The following is a 23438-nucleotide window of genomic DNA, read 5'->3' as shown; positions in this document are numbered from 1 at the left end:
TTTTAGGTTCTATACAGTGGATCAACTGATGATGTTAACAGGACAGACTGCTTCTACAGGGATGGGATACACTTAAATAGAAAGGGTGCAAGAATGTTTGCTGATGCTATCCAGGCAGTGTTAGGTGGATCGGAAAACTGCTAGCTTTGGGGGGGGATACAAGGACTAATAGTTTAACAGTAGCCACTGGCAGAGATGAAAGAGATTCTTGCACTGCTTCTATTGGAATGAGCCGCAGCCTGGAAAATAAGATGCAGGATATTTCAGAGACTGCTGGGAATCATTGGGGTACAAATAAACACATAGGATGTGTTAGGGTAGCTCAGAAAAAGAACAGGTGCATGTATACTTGCGTGTACACCAATGCTAGGAGTTTAGTAAATAAATTTGATGAATTTGAGGTATTGCTCAAAACATCAAAGGCAGATATTGTGGGGATTTCAGAGACATGGTATCACACAGATATAAGGAATGCAAAACTGGAATTTGGGGAGTACAATGTCTACAGAAAGGATAGACAGGATAGGAAGGGAGGAGGGGTTATGCTATTAGTTAAGAAATACATAAAATCCAAGGAAGTGAAGCCAGTCGACATCGCTGGACAGTGCAGTGTCGGGTCAGTTTGGTGAGACATAAGCATTGGGAGATCAAAATTGAGAGTAGGAGTGTGCTATAGGCCTATTGACTCTGATGAGTATAATAAGAAACTGTAAGGGGAAATAGAGTGGGTCAGTAAATCAGAGAGTCTTATAATGGGGGATGGTCACTCACACACTAGCAAGGCTTTTGTGGATTTACTGGATGATTGTTTTCTACATCAGCATGTTTGGGAGGCAACTAGAGGGAGTAATACTCTTGATTTGATTATCAGTAGTGATTCTTCATGCATTAAGAATCTGCAGGTAAATGAACCACTAGGTGGCAGTGATCACAGCGTGCTGAAGTGGGATTTACTCAAAGAGGTAACTACCATTAGGGGTAAAGGGAAGGGTTATTGCTTTCGTAAAGGCGACTACGATGGACTGAGACAGTATTTAAATTCTATACAGTGGGACCAACTGATGATGTTACCAACACAGCAAATTCAAAATGGGAAGCATTCAAAGAACTTATCTTGGAAGCTACTAGGCTTTACATACCAACTAAGAAATATTGTGACATACGGCAGAGAAGAAAAATGCATGGGATACATACAAATTAACACGTGACACAGAAGCCTATGACAGATACAAGTTGATCTGTAACCAAGTTACAAAGGAGGTTGGGCAGGCGAAGGCAGATTACGAGAAATCTTTGGCAAGGGATGCAAAGAAAAACAGCAAAGAGTTCTTTACTTATGTAAACTCTAGAAGGAAGGGGATGAATCAGATTGGTCCACTTGATATCGATGGGTCAACTGTTGATGATCCTGCTCAGGTAGCTAACAAACTGAATGAATATTTTGCATCGACATTCACACATGAGGAGTTATTCAGCGAGGGGAATGCCAGAGGTGTATTCAACTCTGGGAGTAAGCTAGAGAATCTTGTAATAACTGAGAGTAAAGGAGAGAAGAAATTGTTGAAGATAAATACAAGAAAGGCACCTGGAGTGAATGGGATCTATCCAGTTATATTAAAGGAGGCAGCAATGGAAGTAAGCAAACCCTCAGCCATAATTATGAGAGCTTCCTTGGACTCAGGGGAAGTACCCATGGACTGGAGATGTGCAAATGTGACCCCAATTCACAAAGGAGGATCAAAGGGCAACACAAGTAATTATAGACCTGTTAGTTTAACTTCTGTTCCTGGAAAATTAATGGAGGCACTGGTTAAAGAAGCACTGCAGGATCATCTAGACAAGACTTCAGTTATAGCTCAGACACAGCATGGTTTTGTTAAGGGGAAGTCTTGCCTGACCAATTTGATTGGATACAATGATGCAGTCTCAAAAGAACTGGATGCAGGCAATAACCTTGATATTATATACTTGGATCTTAGAAAGGCTTTTGATACTGTTGCACATGGAAGACTGCTGCACAAATTGGAGGTGTGGCATTGGAGGCAAATTGCTGCTATGGATAAAGGGGTGGTTGAGGGAGAGAAGACAGAGAGTGGTAATCAATGGACACTGCTCATCGTGGACTAATGTTATCAGTGGAATCCCTCAGGGTTCAGTATTGGGTCCATTATTGTTTTCTGTATTTATAAATGATATTGATGATGGTATATCAAGCTTAATGTCCCAAGTTTGCAGACGATACGAAGGTTGGCAGGGTTGTCAAGGACACTACTGACACTATGCTACTGCAACAGGATCTGGAAAGGTTGAGCAGATGGGCTGAGAGGTGGCAAATGAAGTTTAACATTGACAAATGTAAAGTACTATATATGGGAAACAGAGCAACGTATCAACTCTATGGTATTACACTGACAGTGGTAGAGAATGAAAGGTACCTGGGGGTGGTTGTGCAGGCAAATATGAAGTTTTCTGAGCAGTGCAGACGGGCTGCAAGAGTAGCTCATGGTGTATTGTCGATGATATACAGGAATTTTTCTAGCAGGGATAAGGAGGTGATTATTCCCTTGTATAAGGCAATGGTCAGACCACACCTAGAGTACTGTATACAGGTCTGGAGGCCTCATTTCAAGAAGGGCAACAAGATTAGTGAATGGAACAAAGGGGTGCTCTTACGAAGAAAGGCTTAAGTTTTGCAAATTACAGTGTCTGGAGACTAGGCACCGGCGAGGTGATCTGATAGAGGTGTATAAAGCCTTGAATGGTTTGAGCATGCTCAATGCTGATGGGATTCTTCCTCTTGCTCAGAATAATCACCTGAGAGGGCATAAATTCAAATTGAGAAAAGACAGATGTAGGATAGACGTGAGGAAATTTGCCTTTAGCCAGCGGGTGGTTGGTAGGTGGAATAGACTTCCATCCCTTGTCGTGGAAGTTGATAGCCTAAATAAGTTTAAGGCTCAGCTGGACAGGTATTACGAACGAACAGAGGGGTGAAGTGGAAGTGGTTATTTTTATTTATTTATGTTACTTTTTTTTTTTTTTTTCTTTTTTTTTTTGGCTGATGCTGCATAAGCTTGCTTTCTTGCATCAAATGCCTCTACTAATGCTAATGTTACCAACAGCAAATTCTAAATGGGAAGCATCCAAGGAAGTAATTTTGGAAGCTAATAGGCTTTTTGTTCCAACTAAGAAATACTGTTCAACTAATGAGACTTGTGGCAGCAGAGAAGAAAAATGCATGGGATGCACATAAATTGTCAAGTGACACAGAAGCCTATGGTAGATGTAAGATAGTCTGTAATCAAATGACAAAGGAGGTTAGGCAAGTGAAGGCAGATTATGAAAAATCTTTGGCAAAGGATGCAAAGAAAAACAGCAAAGAGTTCTTTAATTATATAAACTCTAAAAGGAAGGGGATGAATCAGATTGGTCCACTCGATATCAATGGTTTGACTGTAGATGATCATTCTCAGATAGCTGCCGAACTAAATGAGTATTTTGCATCTACATTCATGCATGCATGAGGAATTATTCAAGGAGCAGAGGGACAGATATTTATCCAACTCTAACATGGAGTTAAATGATTCTGTAATAACTGAGAGCAAATTTAGGAGAAATTGCTGGAGTTCAACATAAGAAAGGCAGATGGGATCTATCCAGATATATTAAAGGAGGTGGCAAAGAAAGTAAGCAAATCCTTAGCCATAATTATGAGAGCATCCTTGGAATTGTGAGAAGTCCCCATGGACTGGAGATGTGCAAATGTACCTCCAATTCACAAAAGAGGATAAAAGGGTGATACAAGTAATTACAGACCTGTTAGTTTGACTTCTGTTTCAGGGAAAATAATGGAGTCGCTGATTAAAGAAGCACTACAGGATCATCTAGACAAGACATCAGTAGTAATTCAGACACATGGGTTTGTCAAGGGGAGGTCTTGTGTGACTAATCTGATTGAATACTATGATGTGGTCACAAAGGAAATGGATGCAAAAAATAATTTTGATATCATATACAGTCCATTCCGATTATTTGGGACACATCGGTACTAGTACAGTTTGGCCTGATTAAGCGGCTGTCCCAGTTATCCGAAGTTTCACATAAATAGTTAAAAATACAATGTACTCCCCCCCTTTACAATTGGCTCACTCTACAATGAAATCATGTTACGACGAACTCAACATACTAAAGTACCATTCACTATATGATATGCAGTAAGCACCGGTCATTGTGATCACGTTTGTAAATTGAATTTTAATTCTATTAAACAGCGATTCTAATTAGTGAAAATAGGAGGAATATTATCCACAGGCTATAAAAACAAAGATATATTAGGCACAAATTTATCCTTTATTACCTTACCAATTAAAAAATTAAATGATACGTGAAAATCAGAAGAATATATGTGATAATCGGAATAATTAATACGTACTGTAATATGTACATACGAACTAGTTGACATTTCTGTTCACTGACATTTGTGGGTGGGGGTTAAAATTTAAACAGTAAAAAAAGATAAGCAATCAATAACAAAGAACACAGCACACACAAATTGCAAGTAACACAATACGTACAAGTGAGAACGGAGTAACGAGTTACAAAGCTTTAAAAATAGGAATGAAGAGAAGATCTGAAAATTAATTTTTTTATATGACTGAAGATTTCATAGAAGTGTAAACACATTTCACCATAATAACCCACAGAATTCCAGCTGTCAGTATTATCGCAAATTCACTAAGATTGAGTTTACTGTCCATTTATGATAGATTTCACTAACAGAAAAGCCCAATAAACAGGTGACTGCTAATTGTTTTATGGTTGTGACCTCCAGAATTTCGACCGAACCACGTGGTACCGTCGGAGACAATCGTAGGGTAATCTCCAGTGTTGCTGTCACCTGCCCCGTTTAAATGGCATGCTGTCCCAATTAAGTGAAGTAAACCCTGGCTATTTTCTCGACTGGTTTCTGTTTTTTAAGATTTGTCCCAAATAAATGGCTTGTTGTTGTTGTTATTTGGTTTTTAGGAGCATTAGCAACTAAGGCCATATTGCTCCGGGATATGCAGTGGTCATTCCCTGACCTTTCCGCATCCTCCGTATTTGGTGGTGATGGGCTCGAACCCCGGTCTAATCAAGAAGCGTGTACTACGCACTGCTGCTCCTTCCCACCTGGCTACGGAGGCGCCAATAAATGGCTGCGCCGATTAACCGGTGGCTCAAATAACTGGTATCCACTATTTGGATTACAGGAAATCTTTTGATACTGTTGCACATGGAAAGCTACCGTACAAATTGGAGCAGTATAGCATTAAGGGCAAGTTGCTACAACGGAAAAAAAGGATGGTTGAGTGGGAGAAGACAGAGTGGTAATCAATGGATACTACTCTACGTGGACTAATGTTATTAGTAGTGTCCCTCAGAGTTCGATGATGGGCCCTCTGTTGTTTTGTATATTTATCAATGATATTGATGAAGGTATAGCAAGCTTAATGTCAAAGTTGGCACATGGTACAAAGATTGGTAGGGTTCTTAATAACAGTAATGATAGTATGCTGCTGCAACAGGATCTGGAAAAGTAGGGCAGAAGGGCTAAGAAGTGGCAACTGAAGTTTAACATTATCAAATGCAAAGTATGTATATGGGTAGCAGTAACCCCAAAGAAATGTACCAACTGGGTGGTGTTACACTCAGGGTAGTGGAGAATGAAAGAGACATGGGGATAATTGTGTAGTCAGATATGAAGTTTTCTGAGCAGTACTTTGAGGTTGTCACAGACATTCTCTCAGATATGCCAGACAAGCTGTACTTGCTACCTGGGAGTCTAAAACGCTGATGGAACTGATATTCACGTGACACTCAAGTCAAGTGGACCCAATTTCGGCGAAATCCGGATGGTCTGTAACAGCCAAATCTTCTGCTTGCACCTTCACGATGGTGGGACTGTTGTAATCCTGGGTATAACCTCCATGCACAAGTACATGGTGGGTGACCACCCAGGTGTGAACCAACGTAAGCAGGGGTCGAGGTGTGGCGCCCACACCACATGGAGGAACGCCGCCCCTCTATGTTACCAGGCAGTACTAGGTGGTAGATGACTCTCATCAACTGGTGAAATACCACTACTTTGCTTACTGGAGGCTTGAAGTGGTGGAACCCATGTTTAGTCTCTAGAGCTAAGTTCCGGTCAACCCTTCCCTATCTCTTCTATCATGCAGTATGATTGATGACTTTTGAGGTTATGATGAACGTCGTGGCAAGATCCAATATTCATTACATTTCGACAGTACAGCTCTAAAACGGTGTTCGCAGGCCGGCTGCTAGTTAGTACACCGAACCGAACCTATTGGTAACTCTCTAGGAGGCTTCCGGATCAGCTAGTGTATAATCTCGCTACCTCTACTCTGCCAGATAGTGACTGGAGGGAGTCACTATCTGGCAGAGTAGTGTGTATGCGGGGAACATTGTCGAGGCCACGTTATGTCAAGGATCTGGGTATATTCTTACTACATGTACGCCATATCCAAAAATTTCATTACTTCATACAGCATGTCCCACCCACTTTTTCTTACTATTGAATACACCATGAATTGCCAAACTAATAGAGCAAGCTTATCTGCGAAAAGATCTAAACCTCCCAAGGACTTCCTAATTCATTTCTCAAATATACGTGGTCTCAATTCTAATCTCAACGATGTCCATTTCCACTTGCAGTCTGCCAAACCCCACGTACTTTTTCTGACAGAATCTCAGTTATAAGTTGATTCAACTACTGCTCATCTCAGATGCCCAAATTATTCGCTGTATGATTCCTTTCGCCTCAAAGATGGTACTTGTGCATATGTCCATTCTGATATTCCCTGTCAGAGACTGGAAAATTTGGAATCTCCTCTCTTTGATCTTCTCTGGCTTAAAATCTCTCTACCTCATTGTGTCAAATTCATCTGTTGTCTCTACCATTCTCCCAACTCCACCAATCACTTCGAGCTCTTTGACTTCCTCTCGTTGCAACTTGACTTTCTCCAGTCCAACTTTCCTAACAGTGAGGTAATTTTCCTTGGTGATTTTAATGTTCACAACTCCAGCGGGCTTCCGTTTTCTAGTCACACCGACTCAGCAGGTCGAGATGCTGAGGCTTTTGCAATTACTAATGACCTAGCACAGATTGTTCATTTACCTACAAGAATACCGGACAATCCTAATCATACAGCCAATACGCTTGATCTTTTTCTCACAAACAATCCTTCCAAGTACACGGTCGAAGTGAGAGGTCCTTTAGGCACTTCAGATCACAACTTGGTTATTGTCTCTTCTCCAATGGAACCTTTATCTCATGGCTATTCCCAACTTCGTGTTCTTTGGCATTACAAGAATGCAAAATGGGATGACCTGCGAGACTTCTTTTCTTCTTTTCCTTGGTCAGATTACTGTTTCAAAACTTCTGATGTCAGTGTTTGCTCAGATCGTGTCAGTGAAATTATTCTTGCAGGAATGGAATCCTTTATCTCACACTCCACTTTAAAATCTCGTCCTTTATCTAAACCTTGGTTTTCCAATAAATGTGCTAAGGCTGTCCAAGAGAAGAATGTTGCATATCGTAATTGGCTTGTTTCTAATTCTTCAGTTTCATTTTCTGCCTACACCAAAGCTCGCAACAATTGTAAAGCAGTTATTAATCAGTCCAAACTAGAGTTTGAACAGGCTAAGAGTAGAAAACTTGCTTCTTGCCCTAATGGTAGCCGAGCATTCTGGTCTCTTGCCAAAGCTACTGGCCGCACCTTTGCCCATCTCTGCTCCCACCTCTGTCCAAACCAGATGGTTCTGTTGTCACTTCAGCCAAGGATAAAGCTGACCTGCTAGCATCCCATTTTTCTTCCAGCTCATGTATTAATGATCTTGGTAAAACACCTCCCACCATTCCCAACACGCTCTATTCAATGCCTCCTGTGGTCTTCCGTCAAAAGGATATCAGAAGGATTTTGATGAATCTTGATGCTAAGAAAGCACCAGGTCCTGATGGTATTTCTCCGCTTGTTCTCAAAACCTGTGCTCCTGAACTTACTCTTATTCTTTGCCGCCTTTTTTCACTTTCTTATTCCAAAGGTGTTTTTCCTTCTGATTGGAAATTTGCTCATATCCAGCCAGTTCCTAAAAAGGGTGACAAATCCCTCCCATCCAATTATCGTCCTATTGCAATTACTTCTACTCTTTCTAAAGTAATGGAGAAATCAATTAACTGCCAACTCTTAAACTACCTAGAAACCTTCCTTCTGATCAACGATCACCAGTATGGATTCCGTCAGTGTCGATCCACTGGTGATATTCTGGCTGATGTTACCCATTTATGGACTAATTCAATGGAAAGGTTCAGTGAAACATAAGTAGTTGCTCTTGACATCTCAAGGGCTTTTGATAGTGTTTGGCATAAAGGTCTTCTAAACAAGCTTCCATCTTATGGTTTGCCAACTGTTTTTAGTAGTTGGTTATCCAGTTTTCTCTCTGATCGCTCATTGAGGGTGATGGTAGATGGCTCTCTGTCTTCTAACTTCTCCACTAATGCTGGTGTACCCCAAGGTTAAGTTCTTTCCCCCACTCTTTTCCTCTTGTATATCAATGACCTTCTTCCACTGACTGGAAATCCTATCCATAGTTTTGCCGATGATAGCACATTGCATTCAACTTTCCATTTTGAGAAACCTTGTCCAGCTCAATCCGCTTCAACTTCTCGAAAATCAGCTACCAATTCCTTAAATGCCGATCTTCAGGTAATTCTCCAGTGGGGCAAAGACAACTTAGTTGATTTCAACCCTTCTAAAACTCAGTCTTGTCTTATATCTCGCAAAAAGGATTCTTCTGCTCCTGTGCTTATCTTTAGTGACACTCCAATTTCTAGGCAAAATGATATATCTCTTTTGGGGATTACCCTGACTTCTAATCTCTCTTGGCACAAGCACATTACAAATATTGCTTCCTCTGCATCTAAAAAACTTGTTTTCTCTTTCGCTCTCGGCGTTACTTTTCTTCCAAACAGCTGCTCACTCTGTATAACTCGCAAATCCGCCTGCCATGGAATATTGTTCCCACATCTGGGGTGGTGCACCCAAAACCTCTCTCAGGCTTCTTGATTCCATTCAGAAGAGGGCAGTTAGGTTAATTAATGATTCATCTCTAACAGAGTTTCTCCACTCGCTGTGTCATAGACGCACTGTTTCTGCTGCATGCCTCTTCTACAAATACTTCCATGGGCACTGTTCTTCTGATTTGGCTTCTATAATTCCTGCTTTCTCTGTCAAAACAGTCCGAACACGTGCCACCACCACCACCAGCCAACATCCATTTACTGTCCAACTTCAAACACACAGAACCAACTTTTCATCTTTCTCATTTATTCATTCAACTGCCGTTTTCTGGAACAACCTTCCTTCATACGTATTTCCTGAAAATTACAATCTACAGAAGTTCAAGTCCAATGTCAATAAATATGTTCTTTCGTCTTCTCAACCTCCAACCCAAGCACGGTACTAAGTACTATAGGTTCTAATACCTCCCATGTTTGGGGTTCACATAAAAAAAAAAAAAAAAAAAGTACAGGCAGGCTGCAAGAGTAGGTAATGGAGTCTTGTCAATGATATACAGGAATTTGGCGAGCAGAGATAAGGAGGTGATTATCCCTTTGTAGAATGCAATGGTCAGCCCACACCTTGAGTACTGCATACATGGAAGAATGTATTGTTTTATTTTATGAAGGATGTAGAGTTGCTAGAACGAGTACAGAGAAAGGGAACAAGATTGGCGAAGGTACCAAATGAGTACTCTTATGAAGAAAGGCTTAAGTTCTGCAAATTGCAGCTTCTGGAGACTAGGCACCTGCAAGGCAATCTGATTGATGTGTGTAAAGCCTTGAATGGATTGAGCAGGCTCAATACTGATGGGATTTTTTCTCTTGCTCAGATTACAAACCTGAAGGGGCATAAATTCAAACTGAGGAAAAACAGTTGTAGAACAGATGCGAGTAAATTGGCCTTTAGCCAGTGGGTAGTTGATTGCTGGAACAAACTTCCATCTGTTGTTGTTCAAGCTGATAGCTTAAATAAATTCAAGGCAAAAGTAGACAAACATTTGGAACAAATTAATCAGTGAAATGGGAAGGGTTTTTTTTCCTTTTTTGGCTGATTTTCTTTAAGCTTGCTTTCTTGCATCATATGCCTCTACTAATTCTAATTATAACAAACTTTTCTCAGGTGTTTATTACGGCCATACTTAATACTTCTGCCTTTTTAATTATATACAATATAGCTGTTTAATACTTTGGTAGTCAAATACGCAAAAGTGTACTTATTAAACATATCCAAGCTACACAGAATTTTGTAATGAATTGCTGCTTCCCAACCATATTCAAGTGTTTGTTTGGCCAACAGTACATACAGGGTATATGTGCTGCTCAGAAAACTGACTTGTCACATGTCCTAACTTTCTGGTTAAATTGTTTGACACCTTGCAATACCAAGAAAATGTTCTAATGGTCACAGAATACCTTTTCTGGGGAAGCGTTACGTGTGAATCAAAAAAAAAAAAAAAAAATCTAAACACCTTCACTGTAATTTTATTTCAGTATGGAGAAGGGTGCTCTTAGGCTGCTAGTGAAAATATCCTATGCTGTGCTTGAATTTCTGTTTATTTTATTTTTTTTCTTTATTTATCTCTTTAAATGGAACATTACCAAAATGATTTTTTAGGTGATTGCATCTGAATTCCTTCTTTCCAAATTTTGACTGACAGCACAATAGATTAAAAAAAATAGATAATTTTAAAAAAAGCAACTCACATAAATAAACTGGCAAAAAGTTGGAGGCAAAACTATCAACATGTTCATTTATCTGTGCTCAGATTGTGACATTTATTATTATTACTCTTTATATTATTTCTCCTTGATTGTGGGTTCCACCTTGTGACGGGTATTGCTACCAAGTATACAGGGTGGTTGTTATGTCTGGTGTTACTGTTGGTTGAGGAACTCTCTGACTATCCTACAGGTGTTCAGGATTGCAACTTTCTGGAGTTACTTTAGGTGTTCACTGGGAGACCTATTGCTGTTATGCAGGGTCTTTGGCAGCATACCGGTGGTTCACACGATGATCGTACTTGTTGCATATGCCACATCTCTGTGACCTCCTGTCTTAGATTTGTGTGCTTCCTGATTTTTTCCCCATGGGTTTTCTGCAGGTTGCCAGTGTTGGGTACCACTATCTCAATGAGATAGATAGCCTTTTCCTTCTTGTCCACAGGGGCTATGTCCGGTCTGTTGTGCGGGAATTTCTTATCCGTTATTATGGCACGGTCCCAGTACAGCTTGTGGGTTGGGATCTCTAGTACTGCTGGGGTTTGTACTTGTAGTACAGTACACTTTCTTTAATCAACTGGTATTTCCTTGCTAGCTTCTGGTGTATTATCCTGGCTACCTGGTCGTGTCTACGAATGTACTCAGTCTGGGTGATCACCTTGCATCCCGTGGTGATGTGTGAGTGTGATCGTGGCAATATTTGCTGACAATCAAGCCAAAAATGAAAAATTTGAGCAGCAATCAGTTCCTAACAAAAGAGAACGTGGAATTACCTAAAATCGTTTGTTGTTGTTGTTGTTTTTTGGTGCAAGGGCTGCTTAGGCCATATTGCACCTATCACCGTTATAAATGTTACATATGCATGGTGATTGTGATGGCATTACTCAAAAACGATCATATAATTCGATCTTTTTTGTGAAGTGAAAGAACTCCAGTAGATTAGTGTCGTTACCTATGATGTGGCAGAGTGTCAAAAGTTCTTTAAGGTTTGGCAGAAAGCTAAAAGAGACTTGGCGGGCAGTGGTGTATAAAGTACACTCAATAAGAATATGCTTTATTGTGAGTGGATAGTTGCACTGTGTGCATTGTGGAGGATCATTACCTGTGAGGAGATAAAGGTGGGTAAGATGACTATGGCCAATTCGCGCTCTAGTTAAAATTACTTCCTCCCTCCTGTTTATACGGAAACTGGAGGTCCACGGTTGCGGTTCAGGTTTTATTTGGCGGAGTTTATTGTGCGTTTGGGCTTGCCATTGAATTCTCCATTGTTCTTTACACATTCTTTGAATGTTACTTTTGTAGTCAAGATATGGGACGTAATGCTGTGATAATTCTCTGTCGGATGGATGTTTAGCGGCATAGTCTGCACGTTCGTTTCCTTGTATCCCAGCATGGCCTGGGATCCAACAGAAAATGGCCACTCGTTGGAGTTCTTGAAGATGCAACAGTTTGGATTTTATGAGCTTTATTAAAGGATGTGTTTTAGAAGAATTGTTCTGTAAAGCTATAATCGCACTCCGGGAGTCCGTATATATCATGCTTTTATGGATGGTCAGATGGAGGATATTTTCCACTGCAATTTTGATGGCGTATAATTCAGCTGTATAGCTGCTGCACTCATTGGGAAGTGATACAGAGAAGGTTTTATGAGGGAAAAACGGCTGATGCACCCACTCCACTCTCAGATTTTGATCTGTCAGTATATATTTTTGGAAAATGCAGATAATTTTGTGTATGGGCTATATGGAGTTGTTGTATATTAACATTTGCAAGAGAGTGTTTTCCCCAGTTTAGAAAATAATTGTCACAGAGTGGCTTAATACACCTCCATGGGGGATCCGTACTGCTTAAATCTTGAAGAACTTTATCGGGATCTATATTCCAAGTTTCTGATAGTGCTTGAGCTCTGAGAGCAAAAGGCTGAATTGCTCTAGGTTTATTTCTATAGAATGTTGTGAACTGTGGGTTGTTAAGTATCGGCCTAATGGGATGGGTAGGTAGACTTTGGATTTTAGTTGTATAGTTGAGAATTAACATCTTTCTCCTGAGGGTTAGAGGAAATTCATGAGCATCAATATAAAGACTTTGAACTGGTGAAGTTCTATAAGCGCCTATAGAAATCCTCAGGGCAGAGTGTTGAATTGGTGCAAGTCGCGCTAGCACGCTTTCCCTAGCAGAATCATACACCGGGGCACCGTAATCAAGGCGAGATCTGATTAGGGCTCTATACAAATGCAGTAACGTGTACCGATCTGCACCCCATGATGTAGAAGAAATGACTCTGAGTATGTTCATTTTTTTCAGGCAAGACGTCTTTAGATGTTTAAAGTGCTCTATGAAGTTCAACTTACTATCAAAAGTCAGACCAAGCAGACGAATGCTGCTCACAACTGAGATAGGCTGATTTGTTAAGTGTACTTCTGGATCTGGATGCATCTTCCTTTTGTTACAAAAGTGAACTACTTTAGATTTTGAACAAGAGAGTCAATACCCATTCTGTGCCATCCATAACTGAATATTATTAATTGAAATTTGGAGCTGCTGCTCAATGAAAGTCATGTTTTGAGAACTGCAAGAAAAAGTGAGATCATCGGCATAGAGGTATGAATTCACAGTGCTGGGCATATATTTAGTCATATGGTTTATTCTTATTGCGAATAAGGTGGCACTGAGCACAGAGCCTTGTGGGACCCCTTTTTCTTGTATATATGTTTGAGAGAGAACTTGTCGGTATCGGACTTGAAAAGATCTGTGCTGAAGGAAATTCAATATGAAGTACGGTAAGTGGCCTCTCAGGTCAAGGGAATGCAGATCTCTTAGGATACCAAAACGCCATGTGGTGTCGAAGGCTTTTTCTACATCAAGGCATACCATGACGAGATGCTCATTTCGAATGAATGCATTCCTGATGTTTGTTTCCGCTTTGACCATGAGATCCAGGGCTGATCGATTTTTCCTGAATCCAAATTGATTGTCAGAAATTATATTTTTTGAGTCGAGAAACCAAGTAAGTCGACGGTGAATTATTTTTTCCAGGGTTTTGCTTAAGCAGCTGGTGAGAGAAATAGGTCTATAGTTTTCAGGAATGGAATGATCTTTTCCTGGTTTCGGAATTGCTATTATATAGGAGTGGTGCCAGGAACTGGGGAAACAATGTTCAAGAAAGATGCGATTGAAAAAAGTGAGCAGTGAACAGACCGATTCTTTATTTAAGTGTTGGAGCATTATGTAGTATATTCCGTCGGGGCCTGCAGCACTGTGTTTTGAGCTAGATATGGCTTCTTGAAGTTCAAGCATTGTAAGCGGCTGATTATAAGGTAAAGTACATTTACTCGTAGGTCTGAAGTTCAGTTTGGCCTTTTCAGCTAATACTTTGATCTTCTGGAATGATAGATCATATGCTGTTGAGGCAGATAACTGTGAAAAAAACAGTCCCTAGGGCATTCGCTATGTCTGTAGGAGAAGAAAGATCCTGTCCATTCCGGTTGAGAATTGGGGAGGATAATCAGGGAACTTTGCCACTTAGTTGTTTTATTTTCCACCATATTATTCTTGAATCAGTATTTTTATTAATCGAGCTCGCAAATCGAATCCAAGATTCTCTTTTAGCTTTCTTCCTAACGTGACGGGCCTTGGCTCTGAGTCTTGTAGTTTATAAGATTGGCGGTGGTGGGATATTTTCGAAACAGATTCCATGCTCGGTTTTTTTCTTTTTTTGCACTCTTCGTTCCACCAATAGTTTATGGTTCTATGGGTTGGTGACTGTGATTGTGGAATCGCAGTGCATGCAGCAGCCAGTATTTGTCTCGTGATGTGGTCAGTAGCTCTGTCAATAGGACAGGTTTCGATTATCTGTTCATCAAAGGACACTCGGGAAGTGAATTTTGCCCAATCTGCTCTGTGAAATTTCCATTTTACGTAGTTTTGGGAAATTATGGAATGTCCTGTTTGAATCTTACATATTAGCAGAAAGTGATCACTATTTAGCGGGTTGTCGAGGGCCGTCCACTCAATACTAGGGAAGAGGATCGGAGAGCATATCGAAAGGTCTATTGCAGAAGTTCTACCCATAGAGAGATGGATGTAAGTTGGCAAGCCAGTATTTAGTATAATCAGATTTTGCCTGTCAGCAAGCTGTTCAATAAGTTGTCCTCGTCCATCTGCATTGGGAGAACCCCACAATGGATAGTGTCCATTGAAATCACCCAATAAACAGATAGGGGTTGGCAACTGCTGAATAAGATCTTCCAGTTCATGGATGGTATAGGAATGATTGGGCGAAAGGTAGACAGAAACAATTGTCAAAGTAATACCAATCACAATACGTGTTGCAACAGCTTCGATGGAGGTTTGTAAAGGAATTAATCTGCAAGGTACTCGTGAGTCTATGAGTATGGCTACCCCTCCGTGAGAATTATTTGTAGCAGTTCTGTCTTTTCTAAAGAGTGCATAATTCTTAACTGAGAGTGATACATGACGTGTTAAATTTGTCTCTTGTAGGCAGATGCCTACGGGATGGTAACGATCAATTAACTCATGGATATCATCAATGTTACTGCGAATTCCTCTACAGTTCCACTGTATGATTTGGTGCATTATTTGGTTTTGTTACTTGAGGAAGATTCTGAGTCTTTTTTTATTCCCAGGCTGTTTGTGGCGATCGAGTTTCATTTTCTATTTTCTTGGAAAGGTTGGGCGTCCGGTATCCAAGACATCTTCTGCATGAAGATCTAGGATAGGTTCATTTGGGTCAGTATTGTTATCAGTGTCCATATTTTCTGAAGTGATATTGTTTGTCTTCCTATTTGTAACTGAGTCGGTTTTTGACTTTGAAATATCCGATGGTCTATGTGGGGTTGCTGGTGGGACTGTGACAGGGGTGTTGTTGGCTCTATCTACTACCTTTTGCTCTTTTGGAGTCTGTTTCATTGATGGTGACAGTATAGATCGGGCCCAATCTGCAATCGACATGGTTGGGGGAACTGATACTTCAGTTTGTGTTGCTGTTGTTTGGTATTTTTGCATTGCTGCTGCATATGTGTTCTTAGGTGCGTTATGCATAATTTGCTTTCTTGCCTCTTGGTATGTGACTTTTCGTTCTACCCTGTACTTTTGGATTTTTTTTTTCCAGTTTTCCATAGATCGCATGACTTGGAGTAGGCTGGATGCACGCCTTTGCAATTCAGACAGTGCGGTGTTTTGGCGTCACAGTCTGTGTGCGAATGTTCTTTCGACCCACAGTTTGGGCAGACTGGATCTCCTCGACAAGCCATTTGTGCGTGACCAAATTTTTGGCACTTGTAGCATCTTATAGAATTCGGGATAAAGGGTCGTACTCGGCAGTTGAGATAGCCGGCTTTGACACTGGATGGCAAGATAGGTGTTCCGAATGTCAGGATGATGTTGCGGGTGGGAACAAGTTCTCCATCTTTCCTGATCATGATGTATTTGGCTTGTATCACTTTCTGATGTTTGAGTTCTTGGGCCAGTTTATCTTCTGTTACATTTATCAGATCCCACTCTGCAATTACTCCCTTGGAAGTATTTAGTGTTGCATGAGGGGTAATTTGAATGGGTAGTCCGCCAAATATTGTTAGTTTCAACAGTCTCTCAGAATGTGCACGACTCACTGTTTCTACCAAGAGGTCTCCAGATCTTAGTCTTCTCACCATTTTGGGAGAGCCCGCCACATTTTCCAAACATATTTGTATAAGAAATGGTGAGAGAGTGCTCATAGATTTGTCCGACAGACTATGTAAGATAAGGAATGATGGGCATTCCTGTTGGTCTGTGTCTGTACGCAGTCGTTTAGACTTTGTTACATCGTGAGAAATTTCACGATCAGCATTGTTGATGGTACTGGATGAGCACCTAGGCTGCTCAAGCTCTGGGTAATTGTCGTAGTCCATGTTAGGCTCCTTTCTGCCCTGGGAGGTTGACTTTCCCTCCCAAGTTTCCGGCCCTGCCACGGGGAGGCAGGAGCAGTGCCGCAAGGAGGCCAAGCGGTTAGATAAGTTAGTTGGTTAGTAAAATAGAGTAAATATATGTAATGAAAAAGAAAGGCGAGTTTCCTTCCTTGTTCTTACTTGTGATTTTTCAAGTATAGAACTGAATTATAAATGAACTTCCAGTAAAAAACGATATAACTTAAAATGAACTTTTATCACTGGGAAAGATCGCTATATATTCGCACTTTGAACGCTTCACCTCGAATTCGCTTGGCACCCGGGGCCTAAAATTGTTTAAAGTTTGAACAATGTATATATGGTGAGTCTACTCCACCAGAATGTACAATCCAGAGGTGGTTTACTGAATTTAAGAATGGCCAAGAGAGCATGGAAGATAACCAAGGACTGGGTGGCCAGCAACAACCCAAAATGAGGAAATGGTCAAGGTGCATGAATTAGTTATGGAAGACTGTAAAATGAACACTGAACAGATAGCCAATAAAGTAAAGATTAGCTGTGGGTTAGTATATGTCACCCTACATGAGCAGTTACACATGACAAAAGAGTCTTGCCAGTGGGCTCCAAGAATGCTGACAGTTGCAAAGAAGCGAAAGTGAACACATTATCAGGTCTCTTTCGGAGCAGACAACTCCGAATGAAGTTTTTTTTTGCCCCAATTGTTACTGCTGATGAATGTTGAGTTCACTACGTTGATCCAGAATTTAAAGTTGTCACCATGCTGTGGAAACACACTGGGTCACCATTCCAAAAAAATTCAAAAGTGCAAGCCTCAGCTGGGAAAATTCTGTTGACAGTCTTCAAGAGTACTGCTCATTGACTTTCTTGACAACAAGGAATGCTGTCTAGAAGAGTGCAGTTATTGGATGACAACACCTCACCTCGCAGACATGAACTGACAAGAACAACAATGGCCAAAAGTGGGATTTGAGTCCTCGCTACATCCACTGTACTTACCTGATATGGACCCATCTGACTTTTACTTGTTTGGTATGGAAAATTGAAACAGCATCGTTGTGGAATGGATTTTGTGGATGATGAACATCTGAAGCGAGCAGTGACAGAATAGTTTGACGAGCAAAATGCAGACTTCTACAGGGAGAGAATTTTCAAGTTGAAATACAGATGGGAAAATGCATAACTGTGGGTTGTGACTACACAAAGAAGTCTTAACATGCCATCTAAATTTTGTGAGTCTGGGATTCCAGGAACTATATGTTTGACAAAAGTTTGTGGTAAGTCCTTGTAGTAAGCAGTCTGCATAGATGCAGAAAGAAATAAGTGCCAAAGCTTCATTAAAAGAAGTAGTGAGTATTACAATGGAAACGCAGTGAAGCCAGCATGCTCCATAAGGATGCTGCTGTTTTTAGCAACCCATTTGCATGTAAATCTTGAGTAAACTGAGTTACACGAGCAGGCACACCTTACATGAAATGTGAAAAATGTAAGATTTGCCTGTTATTTTATTTTTTTTATGGCTTACTTCTTTAATTTCAATACAATTAATGATGCAGATTGAATGCAAAAACAATAATTTAGGAATGCTAAATCTGATGTTATTACTCTGATATATATTTAACCTTTTAAATTTAAAGACTTTGCTATCCTTGTTGCAAGATAAAAAGTTACTTCACTCAAGAGTTAAACATCACTGATAAAATCCATCCTTTTTTTCACATTCAAGCATAATTTCTTTTCCTATTAATTTTCACTGATCATAAAATCATGGTTCATATATAAATCAATAATAATAATAAAAAATTTAGTAACTCATCAGCTATTTATTTAAGGTTAACAATTAAATTACTAAAACTATCCTTTGGCGGACTAATATGGCTCAGTTCACATGTGCAAAAAATTTCTTTATTCTTACACTTTGCTCTCTAGTAATGTCATTTTTCAAAGCCTGCCTTAGCAAGTCTTTTTACCTCAGTTGCTTCAATGCAGATTAATTTATACTTGTCACCGTGTACAGGGTCTCTTAATCTATATTCATTATATGTAATTTTTTTATTTTTTTTTTGTTACTAACATCATCAGGTCAATGGTCATCTACTTTGGTTTGGGCCAGGAACAATACAAATTAAAGCTATAAAAAAAGGTGAGCAGCTTCTGGAATTAATTCTTTGAACATTTTGCATTTTAGAATTTGTACTTCTTATATTCGCCAACTTTCTTTCTCCCTCGAGTAAAATTCAAATGTCTACTGCCATCTAAATTTATATTATTAAAATTAAAACCTTTCACTTTACCCTTTACAGCAGTCATACTTTTAATAATTACATGAGTAATAATAACTATTAATTAAAAATCTCCCAGCATCTAGTGCAACACCAGCACTGTGCTTATTGGAGGCTTGAAGTCTCTTCAGTGTGCAGTGTCAATGATGTCTTTTGAGGTTATGATGGGCATTATCATGATGTCTTTTGAGGTTATGATGGGTATTATCATTATCATATCTAACAATATTCCTTACGTTTCGAGGGTACAGCAATAAAACATGCCATGCCAGCCACCAGATAGTCCACCACACTGAACTTAGTGTTAACTCTGTAGAAGGCATCCAGTCAGCTAGTGTATAACCATGTCCTCTAATCTGTAAACTAGTGCCTGCAGGGAGTCTGATGGCATGTGTGTGTGCAGAGGGTATTCTCCAGACCATGTTATATCAAGGAGGTGGGTATACTCTTGATGCGCAAAAATTTCATTAATTCATACATGTCCCCCCCCCACTTTTACTTTATCTACTGAATGCATCATAATAATCAAACTAACTGAAAAACTTATCCGTGAAAAACATCTAAACCTCTCAAAAACTTCCTCATTCACTTCACAAATATAGATGGTCTCAGTTCCAATCTCAATGATGTCCATTTCCATCTACATGTGAGTGGAAATCTTACAAAGTGAGCGACAAAAATTTGAGGCCCAACTAGGCTGAACTTTTTGTGTGCAGATTTTAACTGTTTTTCATAGCAACACTGTTACTAATGGATGCTGTAAACTCAGACAGTGCAAGGCATTCTTTGCTGATTTGATCTTTTATTTTTTCCATAGGAAATGGTGAAATAGCTAGAAACAAAGTATGCAGTAAGATCACTTTGCTTTGGACAAACAACATTTCAACAAATAAAATCCACAAGAATTTTACCAACCTGTTATTAATTACCACAGGTTTTAATACTTTTGATGATGGACATTATCATGAATTGGGATTTTCGCAAAAAAAATAAATCAATTGATTAACTGATTAAAAAAATTAGTAGAAGTGTATGTCAATAGCATAATGGTTGTACACCATGTTAGAATGTGATCCAAGAGCACACCAGCAGAAGGTCACAGAATATCAACCACAGCCAAAACATGGTTGAACAGCGCATACATCAAGGAAGTGATTCTGCAAAACTAAGGTCATTTGGGACAACTGCTTCCATATTATATATTTCATATGGAACAGCGCATAACATCATTCTTGGAGAAATTGAGATACAGTAAATTTCGTGTTCACTGGGTTCCAATGGTCTGACTAACAATCACCAAGCTCAGCATTTCATAACTTGTTTCTCATATCTTCAAAAGGGCACAAGTTTGTGGAATTCACAGTAACAGGCAATGAAACATGGATCTAGCCTGTTATCCTCAAAATCAAAGAAACACCAATGAAATGGAGACAAGTCTTCACTGAAGCCATACAATTCAAAATGTCTGCATGAAATTGGTGCTTTGATATATTAAACGGGTGGTACCCCCAGATTGCATGCCATGTGGAACAACAATTAATACTAATGCATGCCAGACATCACAAAGACTGAGAGGAGTCATCGGACAAATACAATCTGGACTTCTGTCTTTGGAGCGATTCTTCAGCATGGCAATGCAACAGGGCACATAAAACTCAGAGCTCATTGCAATCATTTGGTTTTAAAGTTTTCACCTGCCTACAGTACAGGTCCAGACCTCACCCCTCTGACTCACTTACTCAGGCTGTCAAGAAATACTAGAAAAGTTACAAAAACTTTGAAGAATTGTATGGAAGTATACAATACATTGCATAGCTCCAACATAAAAATATGCTTGTATTTTTACAAGCATATTTTATATCGCCTCACAATTTGACCATCTCTCATACTAACTAGTCATTCTCCAAAACGTAATTCTGACAATTACTCAAAATTTAAAAATGAAATTTAATCAAGCTATAATGCAATCAGGTATTTAGGAAAAAAACTGCAATTATTATTATGAAAATAAAATACATACAGGTATTATAAATGCCAAAGTTTTTCCAGAGCCTGTTTTAGCTGCACCCAGAATGTCAAGCCCTTTTAGTGCAAGTACAATAGTCTCTTTCTGAATTTCTGTAGGTGTGTGATAATTAGCATTTTTCAGGGCTGAAAGTCAAATACAGAGAGGGGGATAATAACATCAAAATGTCAGTATACATTTAAATCTCTTTATGCTTTAATTAAAATACTAAAAAAATTACAGTAAAAGCTTTGTCTATATAATACACTCATGAGCTGAAAGATGATCCCTGTCTCCACAAGTGGATTCATCCCACAGCATCTAGAAGTTTTGTCACTGACAAGCACAGCATACATAGTGATATGGGTAGTACCTGTCAGTAAGAAGCCCATGAAATGGAGAAAGGGAAGGACCTGACAGAGTTTGAATGAGTAATTATTTGCAGCACTAGGAAAGTGGGGCCAGCATCTAAGTAACTGCAGGTATTGTGGGCTATTCAAGGGCTGCAATAATGAAGGTATGGTGGGAACAGTCCAAAGAGAGAACACAACCATGAAATATGGAAGGACGGGGAGATCACCACTGGTTGACAGTCGATGGCTCACGACAACAGATGGCTCATGATCCCTCAATTAACAGCAGGCTACAACCAGAGTGCACAGGGAAATGTTTCTGACCACACTATCCAAGAAGACATTGTTGTAGATAAGCTAAGGAGTAAGCGACTTGTAAATGTGTTCATATTGAGTGACCATCACTGATGCCTACACCAGCAGTGAACATGGGAGCACCTTTCCTGGACATTGAATGACGGAAAAGAGTTGCCTGACGCCTCCATAGCCAGGTGGGTAGAAGCAGCAGTGCGTAGCACACGCTTCTTGATTAGACTGGGGTTCGAGCCCGTGACCACCAAATACGGAGGATGTGGAAAGGTCAGGGAATGACTACTGCATATCCCCAGAGCAATATGGCCTTAGTTGCTAATGCTCCTAAAAACCAAATAACAACAACAAGAGTTGTCTCGTCCGATGAATCAGGGTTCCAGCTCCATCGTACTGATGGATGGGCGTGTATTCGGTGGTGAGTAGGTAAACAACTGCAACCTGACTGCATAGTTGGACAAAAACTGATGCAGTGATGGTATCATGGTTTGGGAGATGTTTTCATGGACATCACTGGGTCCGCCTCATCGCCACTGAACACACCCTTAACACCAGATCCTACCTCAGGATTCTTTTGTGCCAAGTTTTGCCCTACATGTTGACCGTGTACCCAGATGGCACTGGACTCTTTCAACAAGACAATGCCCAGTGTCACAAGGCCCATATTGTGCAGGAATGGTTTGAAGGTCATGTCCAAGCATTTTATGTATGCTCCTCTTGATGCCAAATTCCCCCACATCAATCCTATCAAACATTTGTGGGATGCAGTGTGACACAACATTCGCCAGGCCATGTCAGTGCCTCATTTTCTTGCCAAACTCCAGGATGTCCTTCCGTCCAGCTGGTCCAGGATATCTGAGAACACCTTCCATGGTCTAGCAGCAGTTCCCAACCTTTTTTGACTCGCGAACCCTTTTCAACATAATATTTTTATCGTGAACCACTTAAGCCTATATTTTATGAAATCTTATAATAGTTCTGAATTTTTATTATAAAATATTTCCTATACTACATTTTTATAAGTGATATTGTGTAATATAAAATTATTATTGAGTACCTATACATAACAATGGTCTTTGAGAATAAAAAAAAAAAAATTAGTATAGAAAACATATTTAACACAATATACCGTAAGATAGTAAACTAATTATAAGGAATTGTGGGAGATGTACTTTCATTCATTGGCAGTTCTTTACTTTATTTATATTTAATTTATCTTTGTTTATTATTAGTTATAATTTTTTAAAAATTATAGCTTCTGTTAAAAATTCTGTGAATTTTTAGTGTGAACCCCTGGAACGTTTTCGTGATCCCCCCCCAAGGGTTAGCGAACCACAGGTTGGGAACCGCTGGTCTAGTGGCATTAATGCCACACTGAATGCAATCAATTATCACAGAGAAAGGCAACACACTATTAAGTAGGTGATCATAATGTTTTGGCTCATGAGTGTATGTAGATAATAAAAGCTTTGTTTAAATAACATATAAATGTAATAAAAGCTTTGCACCAAGCAGTAATTAGTTTTTTTAAGTTCCTTTAATTTTAGGCATGACACTGAAAAAAAAAATCAATCATTAAAAAATGCACCTTTTTTTTATGTGATGATGACTTACATGTCTTTCAATATGGATCATAAAGAAAACTACTGCAATAGGAGACTTCTGTTCTATAAAAATTATCTAAGTGCCAGATAACAAAGCTTTTACTGAAGCAAGAAATGATTACAC

The 23438-nt window shown here is 39.6% G+C and overlaps 1 protein-coding gene across 2 annotated transcripts in view; it reads right to left on the bottom strand.

The window, feature by feature from the left end:
• The window catches only part of LOC150080972 (putative ATP-dependent RNA helicase DDX10), a 274251-nt gene that overhangs the window by 213348 nt on the left and 37465 nt on the right, over positions 1 to 23438 (bottom strand). For both annotated transcript variants that reach the window (XM_090381935.1, XM_090381936.1), the window contains exon 3: positions 21064 to 21194. In XM_090381935.1, coding sequence (XP_090238061.1) covers positions 21064 to 21194 — 131 coding nt within the window. The remainder of the gene's footprint in view (positions 1 to 21063; positions 21195 to 23438) is intronic.

Source organism: Mastigoproctus giganteus, chromosome 9, assembly GCF_048544385.1.
Source record: "Mastigoproctus giganteus isolate SK-2022 chromosome 9, ASM4854438v1, whole genome shotgun sequence".
Taxonomy (NCBI): Eukaryota; Metazoa; Arthropoda; class Arachnida; order Uropygi; family Thelyphonidae; genus Mastigoproctus; species Mastigoproctus giganteus.
This window is presented reverse-complemented; position numbering and strand designations above follow the sequence as displayed.